This window comes from Rattus norvegicus, chromosome 4 (genome assembly GCF_036323735.1).
Source record: "Rattus norvegicus strain BN/NHsdMcwi chromosome 4, GRCr8, whole genome shotgun sequence".
Lineage (NCBI taxonomy): Eukaryota > Metazoa > Chordata > Mammalia > Rodentia > Muridae > Rattus > Rattus norvegicus.
Genome location: NC_086022.1, coordinates 126,025,757 through 126,049,614, shown reverse-complemented (window position 1 = coordinate 126,049,614; position 23,858 = coordinate 126,025,757). Strand labels below are relative to the sequence as shown.

Sequence of the window (23,858 nt, the reverse complement as noted above, 5' to 3'; positions counted from 1 at the left end):
AGATATAGGGTCTGACCTGGGCTCTGCTTCCTGTCCTCATTGAGAGGAGGTAACAATTGACTTCATTTCCTGCCAAGACAGAACCTCCCTCCCCCACCAAGAGTCCCCACCATCAGCCTCCTCTGCCTCCTAGACCTATGGCAGGGTCCCCTGTGCTTCCATTTTTTCTGAGGTATGTCTTCTGTCACCACAGGTAGTGTTCATCTGTGAAATAAAAATTCCTCTGGCTTACAAGTGGGTCACGACACCTTTGTGTGGGTTCAACGACCTTTTCACAGGGTTCACATATCAGATACCCTGCCTATCAGATATTTACACCTGAATCAGGTATGGTTCATAACAGTAGCAAAAATACAGTTATGAAGTAGCAATGAAATAATTTTATGGTTGGGGGTCAGCACAACATGAGGAACTGTATTAAAGAGTCGCAGCATTAAGAAGGTTGAGAACCACTGCTCTAGACTGCTGTTCCCAGGGCCTGACTGCAGGCTGTGGCATCATCGGCCTTCCTGGCTCCAGAGTGAGAAAGGGAAGTCAGATACCTACCAGCAGGGACAGAGTTTTAGCAAGGACATCCCTTCCCTCTGTTGCTGCAGATATTGGAGGGTGCACCTGAAGTTTCAGCAGGGGCAGCTCCACACCCCTTTGCTGACCTGGATCCAGAGAGGAACAGGAGACTTGGAGTCCCCCAGACCCCACAGCCACAGGTTCTGTGGTCCTGGGACAACTCACCTTCCCTCTCTGCCCTCAGTTTTTCCCTCTGTGAAATGGACCAATGAGTCTGTATCAGGCAAACAGTAGGTGAGTAATACCTTCTCCCTTCTCTGCCAGAAGGCTCTGGATTGCTCCAAAGTGTGCTCAACCTGGACTGGGGCCCGCTACTGGGGACTCAGTGGGTTGGGTTGAAAGCTGGGACTGGACAGAACTTAAGGGGCTGGAGTGGAGGCAGCTTTAGACTGGTCTTAAACACCACATGGCATTTCCTAGGAGACAGAGTAGGGCGGCCATTCCAGATGAGGGTCCCAGTGGGATCCAACACTTAGGAGATGAAAGTGGAAGGCAGAAAGGCCCAGTGCTGTAGCCACAGCAGGAGATGTGCACCAAGAAAGCTGCCCAGGAATAGACAGTTGGGATTTTACCCTGCAGGTGATAGGGAGCCCTAGAGCGTTCAGAGAAGGATTGGCGTATCCAGACTAAAGTAGTAAAAAGCTGTGAGGTGCTAGTGTGGCCGGGAAGGTGCATGTCTGGAGGTGGAGTGACATCATGAAGTGGAAGCAGCCATGGAACTGTTAAACCCCAACTCTAGAAACCCTATCTTGTAGTATAGGTGCTCAAATGCATTCTGGGAAGGCTTGGGGTGTACGTGTGTGAGGTAGGGCTTTAATCTTTTACATGGCAAGGAAAGGTTGCCAAATAGGGCAGGGATGGGAAGCTGGAGTAGTCAGTGTATAGATGAGGTGCATTTGGGCCCAAAGGGCAGGCAGGGGACTTAGTGTTTGTCCAGTAGGCCCTCTGCTTGATCTCCAGGGCAAGGCGGAGCTCTGGGCAGGAGGGGGTTGGGGGCTGGGCAGGTCCAGATTGGAGTTTTTATCACTGGGTGGGATTCAAGGTCTGTGGAGGAAGTGGCCACCCCCTTCCGGCCAGGCTTTTTTTCCTTGCACTGGTGCTGGCCACGTTGGCTTTTTCCCGAGGCTCAGTTTCCATATACCGCCCCTCCTGGCTGGCCAGGCGTGGGCATGACTCCACCACACACCCACAGCAGGGGCAGCCAGGCCCTAGGCTTCCTGTCCCTCTCTGGGCAGGCCTATTGGAGGAAAACAGTACTCAAGCCTTCTTCAAAACAGGAAACTGCTCTCCCTGCTTCCTGGAGGACAGGAACTGTCCCCATGGCAACTGCGGGACAAAGAGGCCACATTAACCCTTCCCAGGGCAGGCCTGGCTTGCAGCTACTTCTTACTAATGTCTCTGGGTATGGCGCAAATAGGCATCTGGGAGTCAGCCCCAGCGACCTTCTCCAGTCTCATGGCCATTCTGAGGGCAAGATGGAACTGGGAGTCTATAACCAGTGGACAACACTAAGACAAGCTAAGGCCAGGGCACACAATAACTGAGGGCCACAGGAGACAGCTATGAGGCCTGACATGGCACATGGGGGGGTTACTTATTCTAACTGTTGGCCCATTGTTTGCTGTGTGCCTGGAGCAAGTGGCCTAGGCTTCTCAGAACTCAGTTTCTTGTCCTATGAAAGAGTGGCCACCTCAAGGGACTGCTGGGAGCATGGACAGAGGCAACATATGCAGGTATCATTCATAAATGTTGATCCTAACTGCCTTCTGCTTCTCTGCTCGGGGGAGGCCCAAGGAAAGAGTCCGCACACAGGACAGTAAGAGATGTCTGAGGATCTGACATCTAAGTCTCAGTGATGGGGGCTGGGGTATGGCAAGGCCTTATCAGCTGCTGCAGAAGGAAACCCACAGAGAGCATACTAGGAGAGGGGACGGTGAGGATATGGGACCGCCATGTGGAGAAGGGCCTGCACTCTCTAAGACACAACAGGGTACAGGGAGAGAGGAAAAGAGAAAGAGATGAGTAAGGGCTTTGGCTTTTCCTCTGGGAGCTATGGGAAGACCTAGGGCTGGAGCAGAGAAGTATGGATTGTAACTCGCATTAGGGCTTAAGGTATGGCTAAGGGCAGAGCACTCCACACAGCCTGTTCAAGTGAGTCAGGGAGAAAGGAGGGGTAGGGAGAGGGAGGAAATGGTGGAAATGGGGAAGCTAGAATCAGTGGAGAGGGAAGGAAGAAGGAAGGGAAGAAAAGAGGAAGGAGAGAGGGAGGGAAGAAAAGAGGAAGGAGAGAGGAAGGGAAGAAAAGAGGAAGGAGAGAGGAAGGGAAGAAAAGAGGAAGGAGAGAGGGAGGGAAGAAAAGAGGAAGGAGAGAGGGAGGGAAGAAAAGAGGAAGGAGAGAGGAAGGGAAATAAGGAGGTAAAGGAAGAAGAGAAAGGAAGGAAGGAAGGAAGGAAGGAAGGAAGGAAGGAAAGAAAAGGCGGGCAGGTAAGCTAGCTCTCTGATTGTGGGCACTGGTAGATTCAGCTCAGAGTCATAGACTAGGAACCTCAGAAGTGTTTTTTTTTCTAGGACTTTGCCCAGAATTTGAACCCTGCAGAAATTTAAGACAAACTACATGTTGTGGGAGTCAGTGGAGGCCATGGCCCTAACATGTCACTACTCAGGAGCCCAGCCTCTCTTCCCTGCCTGGTGCAGCCTGCCAGAACTCACTACTTTTCAAAGGCTAGGTGCCACAGGAAGGACATCACATCATGAGGATAGCTGCAGGCACTGAAGCCTCACAAAGCAGCAGCTCAAGGGCTGCTTGAGGATTAATGCTGACCACCAGACCCTAAGGCCCTGCACCCTAAGCTAGCTTGTCCCCCTCTACCCAGCGTCCTCTCTGGGCTCTAGCCATGCCAACCCCGTCTCTTCTCAATCCTGCTGGGCCCCTTCATCCCCTAGACCTTTGTACCTGCTGTTCCCAGCCCTTAGAAAAGGTTTTCCTAAAATTTCATGCAGTTAGGATGGCTCCTTTCCCTGCTGGGGGTGCAATGTCACCACCTCGCTGATGCTTCCCTCACACCAATCCAACTGTGTCCGGTTCATCGCCTCATGTCTCCTCCTTCCTGTACCCTCTTTTGAAAGCACAACATCCCTTGGCTCACCTGTGGACAGTAGCTCCCCTTTGCCCGTGTGCTTGGGTCCCAAGATCTTTCACGGAGAGTGCCAAACTTCATAATACTCTCATGCACCTGTAATAAAGATACATCTACAAGTTAGGTACACACACACACACACACACACACACACACACACAGAGAGAGAGAGAGAGAGAGAGAGAGAGAGAGAGAGAGATCTACAAGTTAGGTATACACACACATACACACACAGAAAGAGGGAGAGAGAGAGAGAAAGCGAAAGAGAGAGATCTACAAGTTAGGTATACTCAGAGAGAGAGAGAGAGAGAGAGAGAGAGAGAGAGAGAGAGAGAGAGAGATCTACAAGTTAGGTATACAGAGAGAGAGAGAGAGAGAGAGAGAGAGAGAGAAAGAGAGAAGTAATCACTACTAATTTTATTTAACATACCAAGTATGTCAATGAGCCACAAAAATTAATTAATTAATCAATTTATTTATTTATTTGTTTATTTATTCATTTTACATAGGAACTGTTCATGTCTGGAATTTTCCACTTTACAGTTTCGGACTATTGTTGACTCAGGGCAAGTAAAACCATGAGCATGAGGCTCTGGATAAGGGGAGAGTAAGACCAGGCTATGGCCAGTCTCTTCAGCACAATGCCTACCCTAGCAGAGAGGGTTGTGGCTTCCTTGCTGCTGTCTCTACAGTCCAAGGTTGGCACCTAGCATGCAGAAGTGTCTGTGGCATCTGGTAAAGCTTGAGAAACAAAAGACACACATCTGACCTCAGGCTTCTATCCCCTGAAGGGGCTGGTGACCTTTGTCTGGAGGCCATGCTCTCAGGAGGAGATAGTGGGGACAGGAAAGCAATGTCACTTTGGAAGGCAGAGCCATCGGTCTCTATGTGAGTCAGCTTTCCACCACTCTGGAAATTTCTATTAATTGGCTTAGAAGGAGGATGGTGACTAGAGCTAGTAGTGGTTCAGGTCCCCAATATGTTGAATATTATGGCAGGAGTGTGTAACAGAGCAAAATCTAGTCACCTCATGACCAGAGAGGGAAAGAAATAACTAGACAAGACCAGGCTCCTCTATCTACCAGACCATACCCTCAATGACATGAAAGCCTCCTGGTGGGCCCCACCTCTTGGAGATCCCATCACCTCCCCATCAACAAAGCTGGAAACCAAGTCTTCAACATTTGGGCTTCTAGGCCAAACCATAGCAAAGTATGCTCACCAAGAACTGTGCTTGGTGATATTATGAGACTCAGAGAAGAAAACTAGTACCTGCCTTTGACCATACCCACTCACCATCAGGGCTGTGCAGATAGATAGGAACAGGGTGATTTGCTTTATAAGAGTCGACAAGGTCACTGCTACAGTCCCTTCCCTCAGGATGATGTAGCACACTTTCTGTTTGAAGAATGTTCTTCATGTCTGTGTAACAGTTTCTTTAGAGATTGAAACATTCTATCCTTCAGGGAAGCTCCTTTTGTAGGAAGGTAAACAACTCAGAATAGTTTTAGGAAGTTCCTGAAACTGACCAGAAACACTAGGCCCCACCCTACTAGAGTAAACAATAAAAACCGAGTGTTCCTCTCAGACTAACTGAGCCAAGCTGCAAAGCAGACTCTCAGATAAGCAAAGCTTCAAAAGTGACTCTTGAGACAAGACCAGCATCCTGGAAGAAGCAGAAACCAGCTGAGCTGCCTGGAAGAGGTTTAGACCAACTGAGGCACCTGGAAAGGGCACTCTGCAACCTTTTGAGCTTCCTGCAGGCTGTGCAGTGTACTCTAAGTTCCCTGTTTTGTGAGCTCTCACCTATGCTGGGGTGAGCTTTGGTGATACAGCTTTGTAGAGTAATTTCTGCTCCTATAAGTAAACTCCTACCCTTACCCCTGTAAGGAAAATGCATTGGTTCACCAAAGTGAACTTTGGTGGTATCCATATTTGGTCTGTTGAAGGTTCCCTATCTGTGGTAAGTAGACAGACATGTGTACTGTATCTCTCCAGGAAAATTTTTGCCACACAACACTGGGAAGGTTAACTCTGGGAAACAATGGGGTTCACTAAAGTCAGCGACTTAAGGGGTACCCCTAAAATTTCAACTGGCCATCAAATGAAAACCCAATGGCCAATAACAGGGTGTGTATCTAGAGATAAGGTCCAGGCACACCCTGCATGTGTAGCAAAGAGCTGGGGTTGATGGTGGTGGGGTGTCTATGCCTAATAACTTTTTATGGGCACCAATGCTGAATCTTCCCCTGGGACAGGAGACTCACATCTTCACAGGGCTAACTGTTCTCTCAAAGGCTGGGTTTGCAAGAGAGAAGTGGCAATGTGACCTTCCCCAAAGCACCAGGAAGGTGGTGGCCCAAAAGGGTGCACTTTGATGAGCCAGCAGACAGCTCAGATTTATGAACACATTTGGAGCAGAGACTGTGAGCTTTCTCTGCTGGCCAGAACTGATGGTGAGGGAAACTGCTCTGGAGAAACCTCCTTCATTAGCTTAATAACTGTGTGTGTGTGTGTGTGTGTGTGTGTGTGTGTGTGTGTGTGTGTGTGTGTGTGTTGGGTGTCATTAATTGCTGTGCTTCCCTCCCACAAAACGAACACTTAGAGAAGTGAACTGGGCCCTGTCTGGAGACGTCATTAAATCTCCAGGCACTGGTCCAGTTGTCACCGTGTCTGAAGAGACTTTGCCTGAGGAGTGTGGGGAGGGCACATTCATGGTGGACCCCACCAGGTGCTCAGAAACCCACTGGAAATTCACACAGTGCAAGCTTCAGACAATCCTGGGATAATTTGGGGCACTGGGGTCTGGGCCACAGCTCCACCACCCATCAGCTAGGAGTTCCAGTTCAGTCTTTTTCTTTTGGGAAGCCTCTCATCTGTAGAGGCATTTTACCACCCACTGCACATGTGCTGAGAAGGAAAACTGGTGACTTAACAGCTGCAGCCTAGTTCCTGGCACTTAGTACTTCAGTAAGCACCAGATACTCTCCTTAGGAACAGAGCTTAGCAGGTAAAAGAGTCAGGCATATGCTCACATGCTACTCTTTCTAACTTGCAAGCTAGTGTCATGTGTATGTGCATGCGTGCACGCGCGCGCGCGCATGTGTGTGTGTGTGTGTGTGTGTGTATACATACGCTCTCGCACATACAAATGCACGTTTGTGTAGGCATGTGCGCAGGTGTGGGTGGATATACATGGTGAATGGCATGGCATGTTTCTCCCTAATGCTGTGGCTAAGATAGATAGAATTCACAATTAGGTAAAGACAGGCTCTAGAGCACGGGTTCTTAACCTGTGGGTTGCGACCCCCTTGGAGCTGTATGTCACTGATTTATACTATGATTCATAACCAATAAAAATGATGAGGTAAAGTTATGAGATAGCAACAAAAATAATTTTATAGTTGGGAGTCACCACAACATAAGGAACCATATTAAAGGGTTGCAGCATTAGGAAGGTTGAGAACCATTGCTCTGCAAGGGACCTGCTTTACTCAGCATCTCCCCAAACCCAGATTCCTACCTCCTCCTGATGTCTTGTACACTGGCCCCCTGGCCCACGCTGACCCCAACCCTAGCCTTTGTTTTCCTGCTCTCAGCAAGAAGGTTGTGTTTACTACGACTGAGGTTTGTTTTATTTTTGTTTTCCAATAATTGACTCTCACAGTTCTGACAGGCGTCCTGCTGAAGGAAAACATGTTTTGCTCACTCAGCCTTCAGTTTCCTTATGGCGCCGCAGTGGTGGGAGCCCCCTGCTCCGAGGAAAGCGTGGGGTGACATTTCCCTTGGTTATTTTTCCATTGCACTGTGCAGTGGGGGAAGGGGAGACAACAAAACATGTTTTCCTTTTTTTTTTTCCAAAGGAAATTGGGGCTTCATGCTGACGACTTGTCTCAATGTCATTTGCCTTCTGCAATGGTCTCAGATGGAGGAGAGTTGAGTGTCAGGCTTAGTTTTCATGAACAATGTGACAGGATTTAGAATCACCATGGGAATACTCCTCTGAGTGTGTCTATGAAAATGTTTGCAGAAAGGATTAACCAGGAGGGAAGGGCCATCGTAAATGTGGAGGGCACCTGTGTTCTAGGGTCCTGGGCTGAATATAAAGGAGAAAGTGAGATGAGCACAGCATTCACCTCTCTCTGCTTCCTGACTGTGGACGCACTGGTGCCAGTCACCCCACACTCTCGCAGCCATGCCTCCCAGTCCTGGCAGGTTGTATCCCCTTAAACCCCGAGACAAAATAAATGCACTCTTTCTGAACTCATCTTTGTTTTGTCTTGTTTTAGGGGGTATTTTGTTGCAGCAACAAGAAAAAAAAACGTAACTGTCACAGGGAGTTAACATCAAAGTAAAGGGATAGCTTTCTTTTCGCTAAGAGGACAACTGTCCCAACCCCACAGAATTCATGTAGCTTTGTAGTCAGTGTGTATACCACAAACAGCTTCGCTGTCCCCATTTCTCATGTGTGTTGGGAGCTGGCAGTCCATGTGTATAGGATTATAACTGGTGTCAGTTGTAGGATTAACGTTTCCCGCCTCCCACAGGGCTTGGGCTGCTCAGGGAGGCAGGATGAGGGAAGTTTGATGGTGCTTAACCCACACTGCTGCCGAGCTGTGAGAAGCCGAGGGACACCACTCCAGGGGCGGGGAAGCTCAGTTTGAGAGCAGGACACAGCCAGAGCTGGCTCAGGGGTCCCTGGGTCTGCAAGGAGGCCAGGGCCGTCTGGTTCTCAGGCTCTTGGGCATCCAGGCGCCGATGGGATGCCAGGGAAGAGCTGAGAAAGGAGGGGGGCCTGCAGGGCTGGATCTAACTGGGGCCAAGGGTGAAAGAGCAGGGAGCTCTGGCTGGTTCCTCAGGAAAGAGTCCTTGACTGGAGAGTGGTAAGCTTGAGCTTAGTGGCGGTGTAAGTGGCTATGTAAGTGAAGGCTTTCTCTGTGGTTCCCCATGGTGGATCCTGATGAAAAGAGTCAGTCCATGGTGGAAGGTGGATGAGTAAAACCGTACCCCACTTCTCAGAGTGGGCCTGAGATTAAATACCTTTTTCAGGGAGAGAAATTCATTGGCTAAGCCTCCAGGCCTTTAGGTACCTCATTATAATGGAGATCCGTCTGGAGCCTACATGACCTGTGGTCATGTCCTCTACCTGTGGAGGGGCTTCGAGTGTTGCCCTTATGTGACTGATGGTCACAAATCTATGGAGGGCTGTGGGCTAGTGACTGGCCTGGTTTCCTGGGAGTCAGGCGAAACGCCTACCATCCCTTCAGGGTCACCGGGGTTTCAAACCTCCTCAAACGGGAACCAGAGTGTCTTTCACTGTCCCACACATGTGCATAGCCAATGTTCTGATGGGGAATGGCTGCTGAGAAGTTGCCAAAACAGGAGCAGGTATAGGGTGTGCGGTGGCCCTGCAGAATTGTCCCTCCCTGTGAAGATCCTGCTTCCCGGCACCATCCACCTCACAACATCCTTTCCTGCAGAGTCTGTTGTCATCCATCTGCTGATTCCACACATGTCCGCCTAGCTCTGGACTTCGCACTCTTCTAAGTCCGTTTGTCTCCCTTTGCACCAAGATTGCTCCATCTTGATTACTAAGATAGCCCCTGAAATAGGCAAGTCCTACTTGACTTAGTGACTCCCGTTACTGACTCCTTACATTGTTTCCAGTGTTTTGCTGTTACATGTTACGTTATTCTAAGTCATAGTAATAAAAAAAAAAAGTAATTCTAGTTGAGACCATGCCAAGCTCTAAATGCTCTGTCCGGCTCAGCTCATTTCGCCTTCCCACCAACCCTTTGAGGGACCCAGCTGCTCAAAGCTCTGACACATGGGAAACTCGAGGCACAGAATGGCTGAGTGACTTGTGCAGGGTCACACAATTCTACATGGTGATGATAGGTCGTGAGGCCAGGCAAGCTGACTGTGGTCCCCCCACCTCACAGCAGGTACAGAGGAGACTGCATGGAGGAAAAGGGCAGAACAGAGGTGATGGTGCCTTCCTGTCCCGCAGACTTAAACAGCTCAGTTGTGGAGCCTGAGGAACCTGGGACCCTCATCCTGCTCTACTCTGTGTGACTCTAGGCAACTCCTAACTTATCTTAATCCCCAAGCAGCATCCTTGTCTATGAAGTGGGTCACTGGGTCACTGGACCAAAGACAGAGCTTGTCAGCTCAGAGGATGATCCATGCAGCCTTAAAGGGTTCCTCCTGAAGTGCTCTGTAGTCTTCGTGGGCCCTTTTTTTCTGATGGAGGGAGCTTTTCATGTAAGAAAACTGAGGTCTGAAGAAGCCTTGGCTAGTCAGTAGGATCAGCCAGAGCCCATCAGTTGTCACAATCAAAGTTCAGCTCAGAATGCCTTCCCTATGCACACTGCCCATTTCCCTCCTTAGGGACAGTCCATTTTTTCTACCTCAGGAGGCTTTCCCCAGACATAGGTCTGAGTTACCATCTACAGCATGACTGCAACAGTACAAGGACCATACTAGCTGGTCTTGGCTCTACTGTTGAAAGGCAGGCCAAGGAGTACTTGCTGGTTAGATGCATGGGTGGCTGTTTCCTAGGGTGACCAAGAGTCATGACTGCCAAGACTAGAGGTTTCCTAGGATGTATGACTTCTGATATAAAGTCAGGAATGTTCCAGGTAAAGGGATGGAGTTGTAGGGCTCAGCGTTGATGTTCACTGGTTGGTTGAACCCCTATGGGTTTGGTCCTGGTCTCTAGGAACAGAACTGGAGCCAGGAATCCAGAGTCCCACAAACAAAGACACTAAACTGCCCCTGAAAAGACAGGAACCAGGAGGGTAGGAAGAAGCTATGGTCCCTTATGAACCTGCTTCCTCCCTAGAAACTCTGGGACATATGGACCCACAAAATGCACCCTCTAGAGAAGGGGACATAACTCCAGCAAGGTACCTGCTGACCACCCAGGAAATGCTCACAGCTGTTCGTGGGTGCCACTGCAATGGGGAATGAGGTAGACACCCAGTGTCCATTACTGTCACGAGCATCAAGGGACAGTTAGGATAATTGCACGGTTTCCAGCTGCTCCCCACTGCACTGAGAATAAAGCTCCAAGTCCCGCCAGGGCCAACCAAGTGCTGTACCTGTCTTGTCCCTCATCCCTATCCCATCTGCCTTTCCTCACTCGTGCCTCTGGACCACTCTGGGCTCTTTCCGATGATCACAGTGCACGGGCCACCTCTACCTGATTTGTGGTCTTCATCCTTGTTGTCTGTTCTTCCCGCCTGGGCTCCCGTGTGCCTGGATCTTTCCTTGGCTGCACTCACACAGCTCAAGTGCCATCTTCTTGGAATGGACACCCTGCCAATACTGTCCTAACACCCCTAGTAACTCTGGATCACAGTGTGGACAGAATGTTCATCCCACCCCGCCTGGGATGGCTCTGCTAATCTTCACCGGTCGCCTTGTGTCTGCCTTCATCCTTACTGGCTCCTAGGGACTAAAAGTGCCCGGCACACAGTAGGCACCTCATACATTGATTGATAGAAGGCAGCCGACAAACTGATTCTCAGAGAAGTCTCGTCTCACACACACACACACACACACACACACACACACACACGCACACAGAGTCATCAGCTGCGGAGTGACAGAGTCACACAGTCAGACTATTTATTCCTTGGCCTTATGAGCAGCCCTGGCTGATGAGGCTGGTGGCTGATGATGACATCTAAAGGCTCCCCAGCTCCTGGTCTAGGGTCTGCACAAAGGTGGCGATGAGCAGCAATCAGAATCACGGATTAGAAACACGTCCTGGCCCCATGGAGGTTCTCTGCGTCCTCTGTATTTCCTGGAGAAACTGGGGCAGTGAGCCTCTTTGCCTGAATCCCTGTCCTTCATCACAATGAATTGGCCAGCTATGGCATGGGAGGGAGGGTGCTGTCTGCTGGGTGATCAATGTTAATAATAAACGTTTAGAGTTAATAAGCTTGGGTTAACTTCCCTCGCTTGGGTGACTAATGGGCTTCCAGGAGCCCATAACTCACACTGTCTGCCCACATCTTCTTTCCTTCCCTGGCTTTAGGAGCCCTGGCCTGCTGTGAGATGTCACAGAAACAGCAGGGGGCCTGCTAGGCTGAGGCCTTATTTATGGCACTGAGCAAGGCACTTTGAGGCAGTAACTGGAGCTTTTCTAGCTGCTATTTGGTTCCAGGAAAAGGAGATGATGAGGTGGGGGAGAGTCGCAGGAGGAACCGGTGTGATTTCTTTCCGCTCCCTCCTGCAGCTTCTCACCGGTCAACCAAGTCCTGCTTGGGCTATTCCAAGAATCAGAACTTGTGATAGATTTAAGAGTTAAAAAAAAAAAGCACTGGATATGTGCCAGGGTTAGTCCCTTCTGTTTGCAAATGTGTGGGATGCTGAAGGAGACAAGTAAGTACTTATAAAAGACAGCTCTGAGATCCTGTTTCTTGTCCTCAAAGGGTAGTCCCAGGACTGGCAACAGGGCATGGCCTGTGACTTGTCAGGACAACAGACACTCAGGCTGCCCACAGTTGCTAGGCCAGAGCTGCATGTTAATAAACCCTAAATGATTCTGTGCACATTTTGGCATGCACATATGGACCTAGCATGTCCATAGCCAGGCAGTGACTTGAGCACTCCTCTCCTCCTTGCTTGCCCAGAGCAGACATCAACTAATCAAATTTAACAGTAGAGCCTAGAAGAGGCTTTAGAATTCAGTTCTGCATAGCCCTGCTGGGAATTCCTTCCCTGGCCAGAGTTAGCATGCAAAGCAATAACTGACTGCTGCCCTGGATTAGAAAATCTGGCCCAGCCTTTCTGCAGAGTTTCTGGAACTGGTTCCACTCACAAAACAGGTAGGGTGAGGCACAGAAAATGAAGCTATGAAAACTGTGGCAGGGAGAACTCACAAGGTCCAGTGAACAGTGGGATTCCTGTTAGTTCAAGTGAAAGGGCTACTGAGCACTCAGGCAAGGTAGAGCAAGGTAAAGCTCCCGCTAGGCAGGCAGAGCTCAAAATGACTTTTAGTGCTAGGGAGATGACTCAGTGTATAAGGCGCTTGTTTCCAAGCACGAGGACCAGAGTTCAGACTCCCTGAAGCTCACATAGATGACGGGTGGGAATGACAGCCACCCTGCAATCCTAGCTCTTGGGAGGCAGAGCCAAGTGTTCTCCAGGGTAAGCTGGCTAACTAGACCAATCAAATTCATCAGTCCTGGGTTTGCCAAAAGGCTGGCTGTCTTAGTAAATGTAAGGCGAGGAGTGATTGAGGAAGACACCTGATATCAATCCTTGGCTTCTACAAGCACTCAAGCACATGTGCGTGTACACTACACACTTGAGCCCACACAGATTCCAATATACACATGCGCAGATACCATATACACATGACTACATACATATGACAAAGACAAGGAGACTTTGAAGAGGCGCATGCCCAGCAGACACTGTTGGAGCTCTACAGCAGGTCCATTGGTGCCGATGCGACAGTGGCCACTCTACACCATGCATCCACCATGCATTCGTGCTCCCTTTTGTTTTGCCGGCAAAGCTTCTTGCACACAGTGTCTTCTGTGCCTGCAGACAGTTTTGCAGAATCACTTCAGGGCACACAACACTTGAAACTTTAATACAGATGACTGTCCCCAAAGATTATATGGCTCACATTGTAGCAGCAGTGTCAAAACTGCTTGCTGCCCCGCTCCTTGCTGGTACTGGGTGTCATCAATATTTCATATTTTCTACAATCTGATGGGAGAAAAATGGCATCCTATTGTTCTTTTAATTTGCATTTCTATAACTGCCTGGTCTCTCATGTATTTATTAGCGGTGAGCATCTCTGTGTCAACGGAACAGCCTCATCGTGTTCTTTGACCATGTCCCCTTATTTTTGTTTTGCATTTTTATTACCAATTTCTCTTCGTGGGTTGGGAATATTGGCTCATGTTTTCTTATGTGAGGTCTTCTTCTGAGTCAAAAAGACATCTGCCAGCTTTGTGGACAGAACGCCATGGGAAGAAATCACAGGACAAATGCAGATTCTAGCTCTTAGGTCTGTGAGCCCACCCTGTCCTAGATGGAGGGATGGTTGATCAGGGTGGTTGACCGTTTATGACATCAGCTTGGTGAGTTCAGGGGACAATGGTGTGCAACTGCTAAGATACTAAACGGGACCTGTGTAGGTGCATTCCACAGGAAGGGGGCTTAAAATGGTTGGCCTGCTTGCCTCCAGGCAAGAAATCAGCTCCTGAGAATGGTAAAAGGGCTTCTCTTGAGGAATTTGGTCCTGCTTAGCCTAGAGCAAGGAGATCTCAGGACATTGGAATGGTTGGAACTATGAGGTGTCAGAGCAGGAGCTGTGACATAAGGCAGGAGGGCAGATGAGAGGGAAGAGGGAACATCCTCCTGCCCTACTCTCTGCTTTACCTTCTCATGGTGCCCTCCACTCCCAGCAGGCTTTGCCGGCTATTCGTTTTTGCATGCTACACCCCCTCATCAGAGCATCAGCTCCCTTAGGACAGCCTTTCCCATCGGCTTTGCAGAAGCAGGACTATCTGTGTAATAGAGAGCAGCCCCCGGGAGAGGAAGCATGCCTGGCTATGTCGTAGGCTTTCTGTGTAGAGGACCCAGTTTTATCTGTGGTTTTTCCCACCAAGGTGAGGCCTGGAACACAAACATTTAGAGCTATGGAGGCTGTACCCCAGTTACCCAGAGCACTGGAACTCTCCAACTGAGTCAGCTCCTGTTTACGGCCAGGCTGGTCCTACACCCTGCCCTGCCCCACCTCTGGCTTGACCCAGTCCAACTTCAGCCCTCCCTACAGAAGGGGGTTACTGGTGTTTTGGAAAATCAATCGACATCACACTAGACTGAAAATATCTCAAAATATTGCTTGCAACTTCCTCCTGCTCCAGGAGGCCACCACCCAGGACAGCAGCAGCCTTTCCCTGGTTGTTGATTTTCTAGAAATGTTCTTCTATCTCCAGACACAAGGAATTTCAAGTATTTTTCTTCCTCTGCTGCTTTGTTTTTTCTCCTCCTCCTCTTCCTCCTCCTCCCCTCCTCCCCCTCCCCCCTCCTCTTCTTTTTCTTTCTTGCCTTTCGCTGCCCACATTGTATTGTCCTGACCCAGCTAGCAGTGTTGAGCCTGCAGCCCCGGGCTGGTCACTGGGCTCAGAGCAGCAACACGGGCTCCTTAGGCTGGGAAACAATACCTCCATAATTCATTGAGCCCTCCCCTTGGATGACTTTCCTGTTGCTGATTGTCCAGGCCTGCACAAACTACTTTTTCCTGCAGCTAAATTTAAAAGGGCCAGACCCTGGAAACAGTGTAACAAGCCCAGCTCACTGCAAGGGCAAAGGTGGTGTGATGGCTATTCTTGGTTGTCAACTTGACAACATCTGGAATGAACGAAAACCCAAGTGGTCGGGATCACCTGTCAGGGGAGTTTTCCTGATTGAATCTTTGAGATGGGAAAACCCATCCTAAGTCTGGGCCACAGCCTCTGGGATTGTCTCTGGTGGCAGCCTATGTGAAGGAAGCAGGAGGAGGAGGAACCCTTGATCTTTGCCTGCTTGCTCTCACTCTCGCCGGCAGTTTCATCCCTTCAGTGGTGTTAGAGCCTACTTCTTGGAGGTTAGAGCATTATAATCTTGGAGATTATAGTGAAGACCAGCTGAGACATCCAACGTCACAGACTGAGAAACTACTGCATTCTTGAACTTTCCACCAGAAGAAAACCATTGTTGGAAAACTTGGATCGCAGCCTGTAAGCCACACTAATAAATCTTTTGTGTGTGTGTGTGTGTGTGTGTGTGTGTGTGTGTGTGTGTGTGTGTGTCCCCGTGTGTGTTTGTGCTCTTTCTATCAGTTCTGTTTTTCTTGAGAATCCTGACTAATACAGATTTTGGCACCAGAAGTGGTTCCAGAGCAACAGAAGTATAAGAATAAATTGTTTAAAGTATCTGGTACAGGCTTTCCAGTTTGCTGATACCTGTAGTTACTGACGCCTCTCCTGGGAGCTTGGAGTGCACTGAAAGCCCATGGTGTGAGCTGTTTTACAAAGTCAAGGAGACAGATGCACATATTATCCTGATTCACCAGCCATGAGACACAACAGATTCGGGGACTGTGTACATAAAAATTTCAACAATTTGTAATAATAATAATAATGATAATGATGATGATGATGATGACGATGATGATAATAATAGTAATAATAATAATAATAATAATAATAATAAACAATGAGACTGGCAGGTCACACTTAGGATCTCTAGATAAGTAAGGAATGAGCTCTTTGATAAAAATTAGCCAGCGTCTAGCATCTCAGACTACGGTGAAGGACATCAATGAACTCAATGATAAAATAGACTGGCTCCCGGTGCACAGAAACAGTCCACAGGTTTCCGTGTGTGCCCAGGAAGAGCATCTTCTTTCCAGCATCTATAGCTCAAGTTGCAAAAGAAATCAAACTGAAGCCTTCGTGATAAGACAAATTGGATGAATTGCATGAATATTCACGTCCTAGCCTTGGAGAGTGTAGGCAGCTAAAGACCAGACTGTTAAAGGGTGGAACCTACTAAGGCTTCGAACTTTGAACCTCAGATTCTCAAGGGTTTATCTTACCTGAGGAAGAAGACATTTCTACCCTTAGCAGAAAATGCCCCCGTATTCACAATGCCAGAAGTACTTATTGCCTTTCCCACCTTTGTCTAAGGAAATTAATCCTTCACTCTCTGCTAAACCAGCAGTGACTTTCCCTGAAGGAGATGCTAGACATAACACTACTGATGTTCCTCAGGGCCCATCAGTAGTTGCCTCTAGACATATAAGCAAAATATGTCGCACACTGGTTTGTTTTTTTTTTTAAGATTTATTTATTTTATGTATATGAGTACACTGTAGCCATCTTCAGACACACCAGAAGAGGGCATCAGATCCAATTACAGATGGTTGTGAGCCACCATGTGGTTGCTTGGAATTGAACTCAGGACCTCTGGAAAAGCAGTCAGTGCTCTTTCCTTTGTGCCAGACCTTAGGGTCAAAGGCACGGCTGCTCAGTCGGATGAGTTAAATGTGATGGGTTTAATTGGTTCCCGAGTGGCAGGGGCTAGTTAGCAGTACTGACTCACCAAAGGCAGGTGATCCTAGTTATTGTAATGTGCAACATATGTCCATAATGGTCCGAACAGGCAAAGTGATTTTTATGGTGGCATGACTCGTGGACCTTTGGAACTGGCTAATTGGTCGTGATGTTCCCATGTGTGAAGTAGATAAGAACCCTACTGCATTTTTGTTTGATCTATATAAGCAGGAAAAAAAATCCTCCGATGAAAGACTGCACTGGATTATGGCAAGCGGGAATCTTGGCCTGTGAAGCAATTTCTGACTTCAGCCAGCTTGCAGACCAGAATGAAGGGAAGGCCAGATACCCCTGAAGAAGGACTTTGGTAAAATTTTACTGTTAGCCTTTCTTTAGTCCTTCTCCAGGGGGACCTATAGCCTTTTATGCAATTGCATACAAACCCTAGCTCCTGGCATCCCATGTTCCTCAGGATTCTAGAACCTTCTCCAGAAACCATAGGACGTGCCTGCCACCTTTCCCCCCTCCCACCTCACAGCTAGTTGGTTAAGAAATATTAGCTAGATTTCTAGAACATTTTCTCACTTTCCCTGCCTTCATCGCCTGACACTATTCTTGATAGCAGCTGTGGGGACCTTGTCCAAACCACTCTGGCTGTGACCCTTCTTTGCTCAGCACCTCTGTGGTTCCTCCTCCCTGGAGTAAGAGCAAAAGTTCTTCCAGGACCCCGAGGACTGCCCCCAGGGCTGTTGCTTCCTTATGACTTTCCTTCTTCCTCAGTAACCCCTACTCCTTTGTCCTGTCCTCTGAGACCTGGAAAATCCTTGTCTGGTCATTGCTCCAAGTATGAACCCATCCCAGCCAGGACCTTTGCTTAGAAGGTTTTCCTCTTAAGACGTCTGCATGGCTCCTCTCTCACTTTCTTCAGGGCTTTGTTCAAAAGTCACCTCTTCAATCAGGCTCTCCCTTCACTGACCCTGTAGCCCCTGTCAATACTGGACACATCATACTTTATGCTAGTGTCTTTCTCCTGACGGGACAAGGGATGGTTTCCTGTCTGGTCCATTGCTGTGGTTAGGTAGGAGACACACACTGGAGCACACACAAATACATTGCATTTCAGAAAGAACAAACTTGTAGCCTGGGGGAATTAGCTGCTGCTTAAGTGGCCAGCTTGGCACGACCTTACTCAGCACCATTGGTGGCTTCAAGGGATATAGTGGAGCCTGACATTCTATTGTTATCTTCTGTAGAAACTACCTTCTCAAATACCACACACACACACACACACACACACACACACACACACACACACACACCAAAAAGAAAGCCCCAAAAGCCAGTTAATGAAGGAACGTCCATCTATTATGATGGCAGGAAGTTGCAACACTCCCATTTTCAGAAAGGGCATGAAAACAGTTTGCCACATCGTGTCCATAGAGGGAAAATGGCATAACAAATGCTGGTGTACACTTTCTCCTTACACGTAGTCTGTAGACCTCACCATGAGGTGTGCTGTCACTCTTATTTGGAGCAGGTCTTCTCAGTTAGCCTAACATAGGTAATAGCACCTTGTGGGCATGCCCAGATGCTTGTTTCCAGTCATCTGAAACCCTCTGAGGCTGATAGTCAAGAGTACCTACCAAGCATCTTATTCCCTTTCTCTCCTCTTTCCTCATTTCCTGTTTCAATCTAGGTCCCAAATGCAAGCTGGGTGGTCAAAGGATTTGAGTTTAGTGCTTTCCCATGTGGCTGCATCGGCTTGCATTCCCACCGGCCACGAGAAAGGCTGCGGACATTGGGCAAATGACTTAATATCTTGGTGTTTCAATTTCCACTTCTGAAAAAAAGTGACGGAGCAAGGCTTGGTGACAACCCCAGACTTTAACACATACTACATCACAGCCAGCACCAAGTCTCTGTGGCCATGGTGAAGAACAAGCAAACAGACTGTGAGACAAGAAGAGACCTGTAGCTGAGGCCACGCACGAGCTGCGAGCCAGCGGTTCACACAGGAGCACAGGGGATGTGATGTGTATGCTCTGTGTGTGTTACACAGGCATGTGCCAAACGGTGAATCTGCATGGGACTTAAGCTTGTCGCACAGCCTAACCCGGGATGGGTCTTAGGCCAAAGTGTAAAAAGTCAGACTACAAAACTCCAGAGGAAATCTAAATAATATTGGTTATGACACTGTTGTTTTAGCTATAACAGCAAAGATGTGGTGGCCCGTGGAAGAAAGAGTCGCCAAGCTGGACTTAAACTTAAATTCTTCTGTTCTGCAAAATATAATGCCAGAAAAGAAAAGAGCAGACAGCCACAGACTGTAAGAGAATATTTACAGAATATATATCCAACAAAAAACTGTGGTCGAGGGGCTGAGCTTAAAGCTCAGTGATAGAGTACTTGCCTAGCATGTGCCAATCCCTGGGTCCATCCTAGCTCTGGGGGAGGAGGTTTACATATAAATATGCTGTACTATATATATTTTACATATATAATACATGTATACTATAATTATATATAATATAATGTATATAATAAACTATATATTATATAAATACATATAATGAGGGGACAACAACCTCATTAACAAAAGACACCAAACACCTAAAGAGACACTGCACTTAAGAGATGCAGCTGGCAAATGACTTGTAGAAAGAAACCCATTAGGGAAGCACAGTTTAAAGACGTGAGGAGGTACCATTACATGCTCGAGACCTGGGTGCTCAGCGGGCAGAAGAACAGCTACACAAGCTTGAGGAGCTGAATTCAAAGCTCTTACACTGTCTGGTAGAGACAGGAGAATGGCCACGGCCTGACTTAGGTCATCGAGACCTCGTCTTCAAGGGTACGAGGCAAGCGAGATAGAGCAGGACTCCCAATGTCCTCCTCTGGCCTCTGTGAATGCAGGACTGTGTGCTCACCCTCACATGCATATATATACCATACAAACTCTTAGTTTGCTCTATGTCCTTGGTAAAGACCATGCCGAGAAACACCTTGGGGAGGAAAGGGTTTGTTTGGCTCTCAATTCCACAGCACTCAGGGGAAGGCAGGGCAGAAACTCAAGGCAGGAACCCAGAGGCAGGAACTGAAGCAGAGGCTATAGTGGAATGCCGCTTAATGGCTGTTCCTTATGACTTGCTCAGCTTGCTTTTCTATGTGATCCAAAACCACCTTCTCAGGGGTGGTACTGTTCATAGTAAACTAGGTCCTCCACCAACAGTCATTTTAAATAATCTGAGCGTGCGCATACACACACACACACACACACACACACACACACACACACACACACACACACACACGTACGTGGCTGGGGCAAGGGGTGATGTGTGCTTCAGAGCCTGTGTGTCAGATATTACACTCAGGGTAGGAAAGTAAAGCCTGCCACATTTCTACATGCACCACACCATTTCCTCTTCCAGCTATCGTCTTCAAAATGGGGATCACATCCTCCAAATGGAGTTTTCAACTCATTAGTGGGCCATAATCTGCAGCTGGAAGCCCCCTGCTTGGGCCCATAGCAGGATGAGTTAAGACCCAGGGCACCTAGTCACAGTAATTCCCCAGCACCTGTTCTCCACCTCAGGACCTCTGTCTTCCTTTTCCTATTTTCTTTCCTTCAAACTGGACCAACAGTGGGCACAGCCCAGTCTCCCACATGTGAATTGACAGACTTAGGGCAACTCAGAGCTTTCTTTGAGCTGGGGGATGGAGCTGATAGGGAGTACCCTCTCTCCTTGATTGAGGTAATTAGGAGGCAGTGGGCAGAGAAGCCTCAGCTAGGCTGTGCTTTCCAAAGGCTGGGCAGGGGACTGGGAGATTGCACAGATATGGGGATGCTATGTTGCTCAAATCTAATACTATTTCTGCTTAGCTGGTAGCCAAGCTCCTTAACCCTTCCTGATATTGGAGCCTGGGAGACAACCCAGGGGTAGGTGGGCCCTGCTAGTGTGGAAAATGGCAATAGGGGGATGTGCTGAATAATTATAATTCATTCTCATATACATATCCCAAACCCAAGCGCAAGGCGTTCTCTGCGCTGTGTCTGGGGTTGCTGCTCTGACACATCCCAGTTTATAGATGACAACATCCCAGACGCCGAAGCTGCTTGCCCAGTCCCAGCACAGCTGCGAGGGAGAGTGCAGGGAATGGCTTTCCCCTTGATTTGTGGTGTGTCTTGATGGCCTTGGGTCAACATGCTGGGCTTCCAGTGGACAGCTCCCCCTCTCAGCTTCAGTTCACTCTGAGATCAAAGCATCGAGGCATGTCATTTCTACGTAGGACTCCACTTCACAGGTCCTGCTTCTTGGTCCTGGGCCTTTTGTGGTAAGAAAGTGACTTCATACTTTTATCTAGGGTCACAGCTCTGATGTTTGCCCATTGATTGTTGGGTTTTCTAGGTAGAGAACAGTCATCTGCAGTGACTCAGTTTGATCCTTTTCGTATCCTGTCGCTTGCTGTCTTTGTGTAGGGCTCAGGTCTCCAGTGCATGTTGTGAGTGACAGTGCTGGCGGCAGCCTTGTCTCTGTCCTAACCTCACTGGCATTTAAAGAGTCTGTATGAGCAAAGTGTTTGCTGAAGGTTTCTCTTATCAGCCTTTTGGAGTTAAGATGTTGATCTACTTTTGGTTTGCTGAGATTGTCTCTGCTGCATTTCCTCACCAGTGCAGCTAGTGCTTGGTTTCTCTTCTTTAGTCTATTATATGGGGAGTGATGGCAGCTGATGCTTGAAGTTGGACCGACTTTGTAACTCTAGGACAAACCTTACTTGGACATAATGCGTTATTTTAAAATTACCCAACCATTTCTAAAATGGCCCTAAATGTACTTCTGCCACTTTGTATTTGCATAAAATGGCAATGATTCTTAGCATCGATGATTATAAAATTAGAATACCTATCAATTCTACAGTGACAAGATACTCTAAATTTTATAGCATTGAATATTCAGCCAAGGTTATGTAAAATCCATAAACACATTCATTGCACAAGGATTCAAAGTTGTTCTCATTAATAAATGGAAAGTATGCCAGAGGATTGTTTTTAAATACATTTATTATCAGTAAATGCTTGCATACCTATATGCGCAGGGTTATTTATGTAAAAAAAAAAAAACATTGCTTGGTCCCAAATGGGAAAGGTTTAAGGAGCCCTATGCTAATCACAGCTCAGACAATCCAGTGCCTTCCTGTGAGAGCCACTGTGGAGGGAAGCCTACCTCTCTTCTGGCACTTCCATGAAGTAAGGCTTTCCTCTTTTCTACCTCCTCCTCTTCCTCTCCCTCTTCCTCTCCCTCCTCCTCCTTGCCAGGAGCAATCTGATGCTGCTGCTCTGGACAGTCACTGCCTGCTTTGCCCGTGGGCGGAGCTCTATTCAGAGGCACCCCGCCCCCTCCAGGGTGATGAGCATCCTGCATAGCACCAGGACCTGCCCTGCCTCTTCTCCTGTGCACAGAGCACTAACTATTTAGCATATCTACCTGAGCACAGCGGAGTACACAGCCTGAAGGCCAGAGAGGTGCAGGTCTGAGGCTTCATTTCGGACAGTAGCCTGGGCAGAGGCCTTGGTTCTGACCTTCACCAGCTCTAGGGGTACCTATCTGCAAGGACAGAACAGAACCTTAGCCCTTTGCCTTCTTACTCTTATCTGTAAAATACATCACCAAGTGCAGCCTAGAGTTTGGGACCTGGACTCTATTCTAGGCACAAAGGCCAAGGCAGACCCTCCACTCTCTGCTATGGGGATATGGTTCCTACCAATCATACAATTGTGAGAGATCCAGCTCTCTCTAAGGTAAGGGACAAGGCGGCAAACACCCCAGAGGACAGCTGCCTGGGACCTCTGGATGCTGACAAAGATGCTCCAGGACCATGAACTCGGGGGAGTGAGAATCCAGTCTAAACCTGTGTTCCGTTGCTGGACTAAATGGGAATGAGAGCCTGCAAGGTGTCTGCTAGACTCTGGCCTTCAGCCCACCCTGCTTTCCCTCATGTTCTCCTTCTTCCTTTGACATCCCTCTCTGCCCTTACATCCTTCTCTCTCCTGCCTGCTTCCTCATCTCTTTTCACCTCCAGTCTCTATGTCCTTCAGTCTCTATGTCCTTCAGTCTCTATGTCCTTCAGTCTCTATGTCCTTCTCCTCTCTCATCTTCTTTCTACCAGAAGTCTTTCCCACTCAAAAGAGGATGGGCGACACAGTCCAGCCCCTTCTGAGGCTCCCTAGGGTTGCTGAATGGTTGAGCGGGCAGGCCCTTGGCCAAATGAGACATTTGTTCCCCAGAATGGTAGTCTCAGGCTTACTCCTGGCCTCAGAGGAAGCTCTGAGTTGGGGGTAGCGAGTTTTCAAGAACCCAGCCTGAAACTAGCTGCCGGGACTTCTGGCCTTCTTGAGGTCAGAGATGGGCCTGTCCCACCCCACCCCCCACCTCCTCATCCAGACACTGGAGGCACTCGCATTTATTAACGGGGGTGGGAGACCAGGAGGTGGGGCTGGGTGTGGGGAGGGCATTGCTGGCTATCCCAACATCACTTCTTAGAGTTTGACTTCTTCCAGCTAGTGCTCTTCTTACTGCTCCTCCTCGATTTGCTGAAAGGCTGTGGCTCTACTTCAGGCGGTTTCACCCTAATTACACAATGGGAAGATGCAGGGGCTGAGCATCAAGGAATAGGCAGGGAGCCTGGCCTAGTTGATGATGGCACTGCCCTGGAGGGAGAGTGGCAGGGGACAGCTCCACCTTGGGCAGGTAGTCTGATCCTAGCATTTTTCTATCTTTTTGGAAAGAGGGACACTGCAGAATTGCTATTTGGTTCCATGTCACCATCACCAAGAAACTTGCTGGAGTTGAAAGCAGCCTCCATCCTTCTGACAGTTGAATCTGGACTTGGGTTCTTGCTACCAAGTGTATCACCCAGTGCACAACCCTGACACCCAGTGGAACACTGTGCAAAACAAGCTGTAAGTCAAGGGCTGGCCTGACCTACACCCAGTGGGGACACAGATTACCAAGGCATAAGGCATGGCACGGTAGGCCTTCATGGCCTGTTTCTAAGTTAGGGAATCCTGTAATGAGCCATTCCTAAT

General features: G+C 48.5%; 1 protein-coding gene and 1 long non-coding RNA gene across 10 annotated transcripts in view; one reads left to right on the top strand and one right to left on the bottom strand.

Moving 5' to 3' along the window:
- Window positions 1-23,858, top strand: part of LOC102554857 (uncharacterized) — a 63,950-nt gene that overhangs the window by 5,693 nt on the left and 34,399 nt on the right. The window contains exons 1-2 of one of the 3 annotated variants that reach the window (XR_010065872.1): window positions 14,518-15,454; window positions 18,468-19,378. The exons of 1 other annotated variant lie outside the window; for it this stretch is intronic. This is a non-coding gene — a long non-coding RNA (uncharacterized LOC102554857). Of the gene's footprint in view, window positions 1-14,517; window positions 15,455-18,467; window positions 19,379-23,858 lie in introns of those variants that run through there. One more of the 3 variants, XR_010065873.1, reaches the window with a different exon arrangement.
- The window catches only part of C4h3orf20 (similar to human chromosome 3 open reading frame 20), a 51,471-nt gene continuing 49,431 nt past the window's right edge, over window positions 21,819-23,858 (bottom strand). For 6 of the 7 annotated variants that reach the window (XM_039108172.2, XM_039108168.2, XM_063286539.1 and 3 more), the window contains one exon: window positions 21,819-23,399. In XM_039108172.2, the coding sequence (XP_038964100.1) occupies window positions 23,303-23,399 (97 nt within the window). In that variant the 3' untranslated portion in view covers window positions 21,819-23,302. The remainder of the gene's footprint in view (window positions 23,400-23,858) is intronic. The other variant, NM_001134623.2, reaches the window with a different exon arrangement.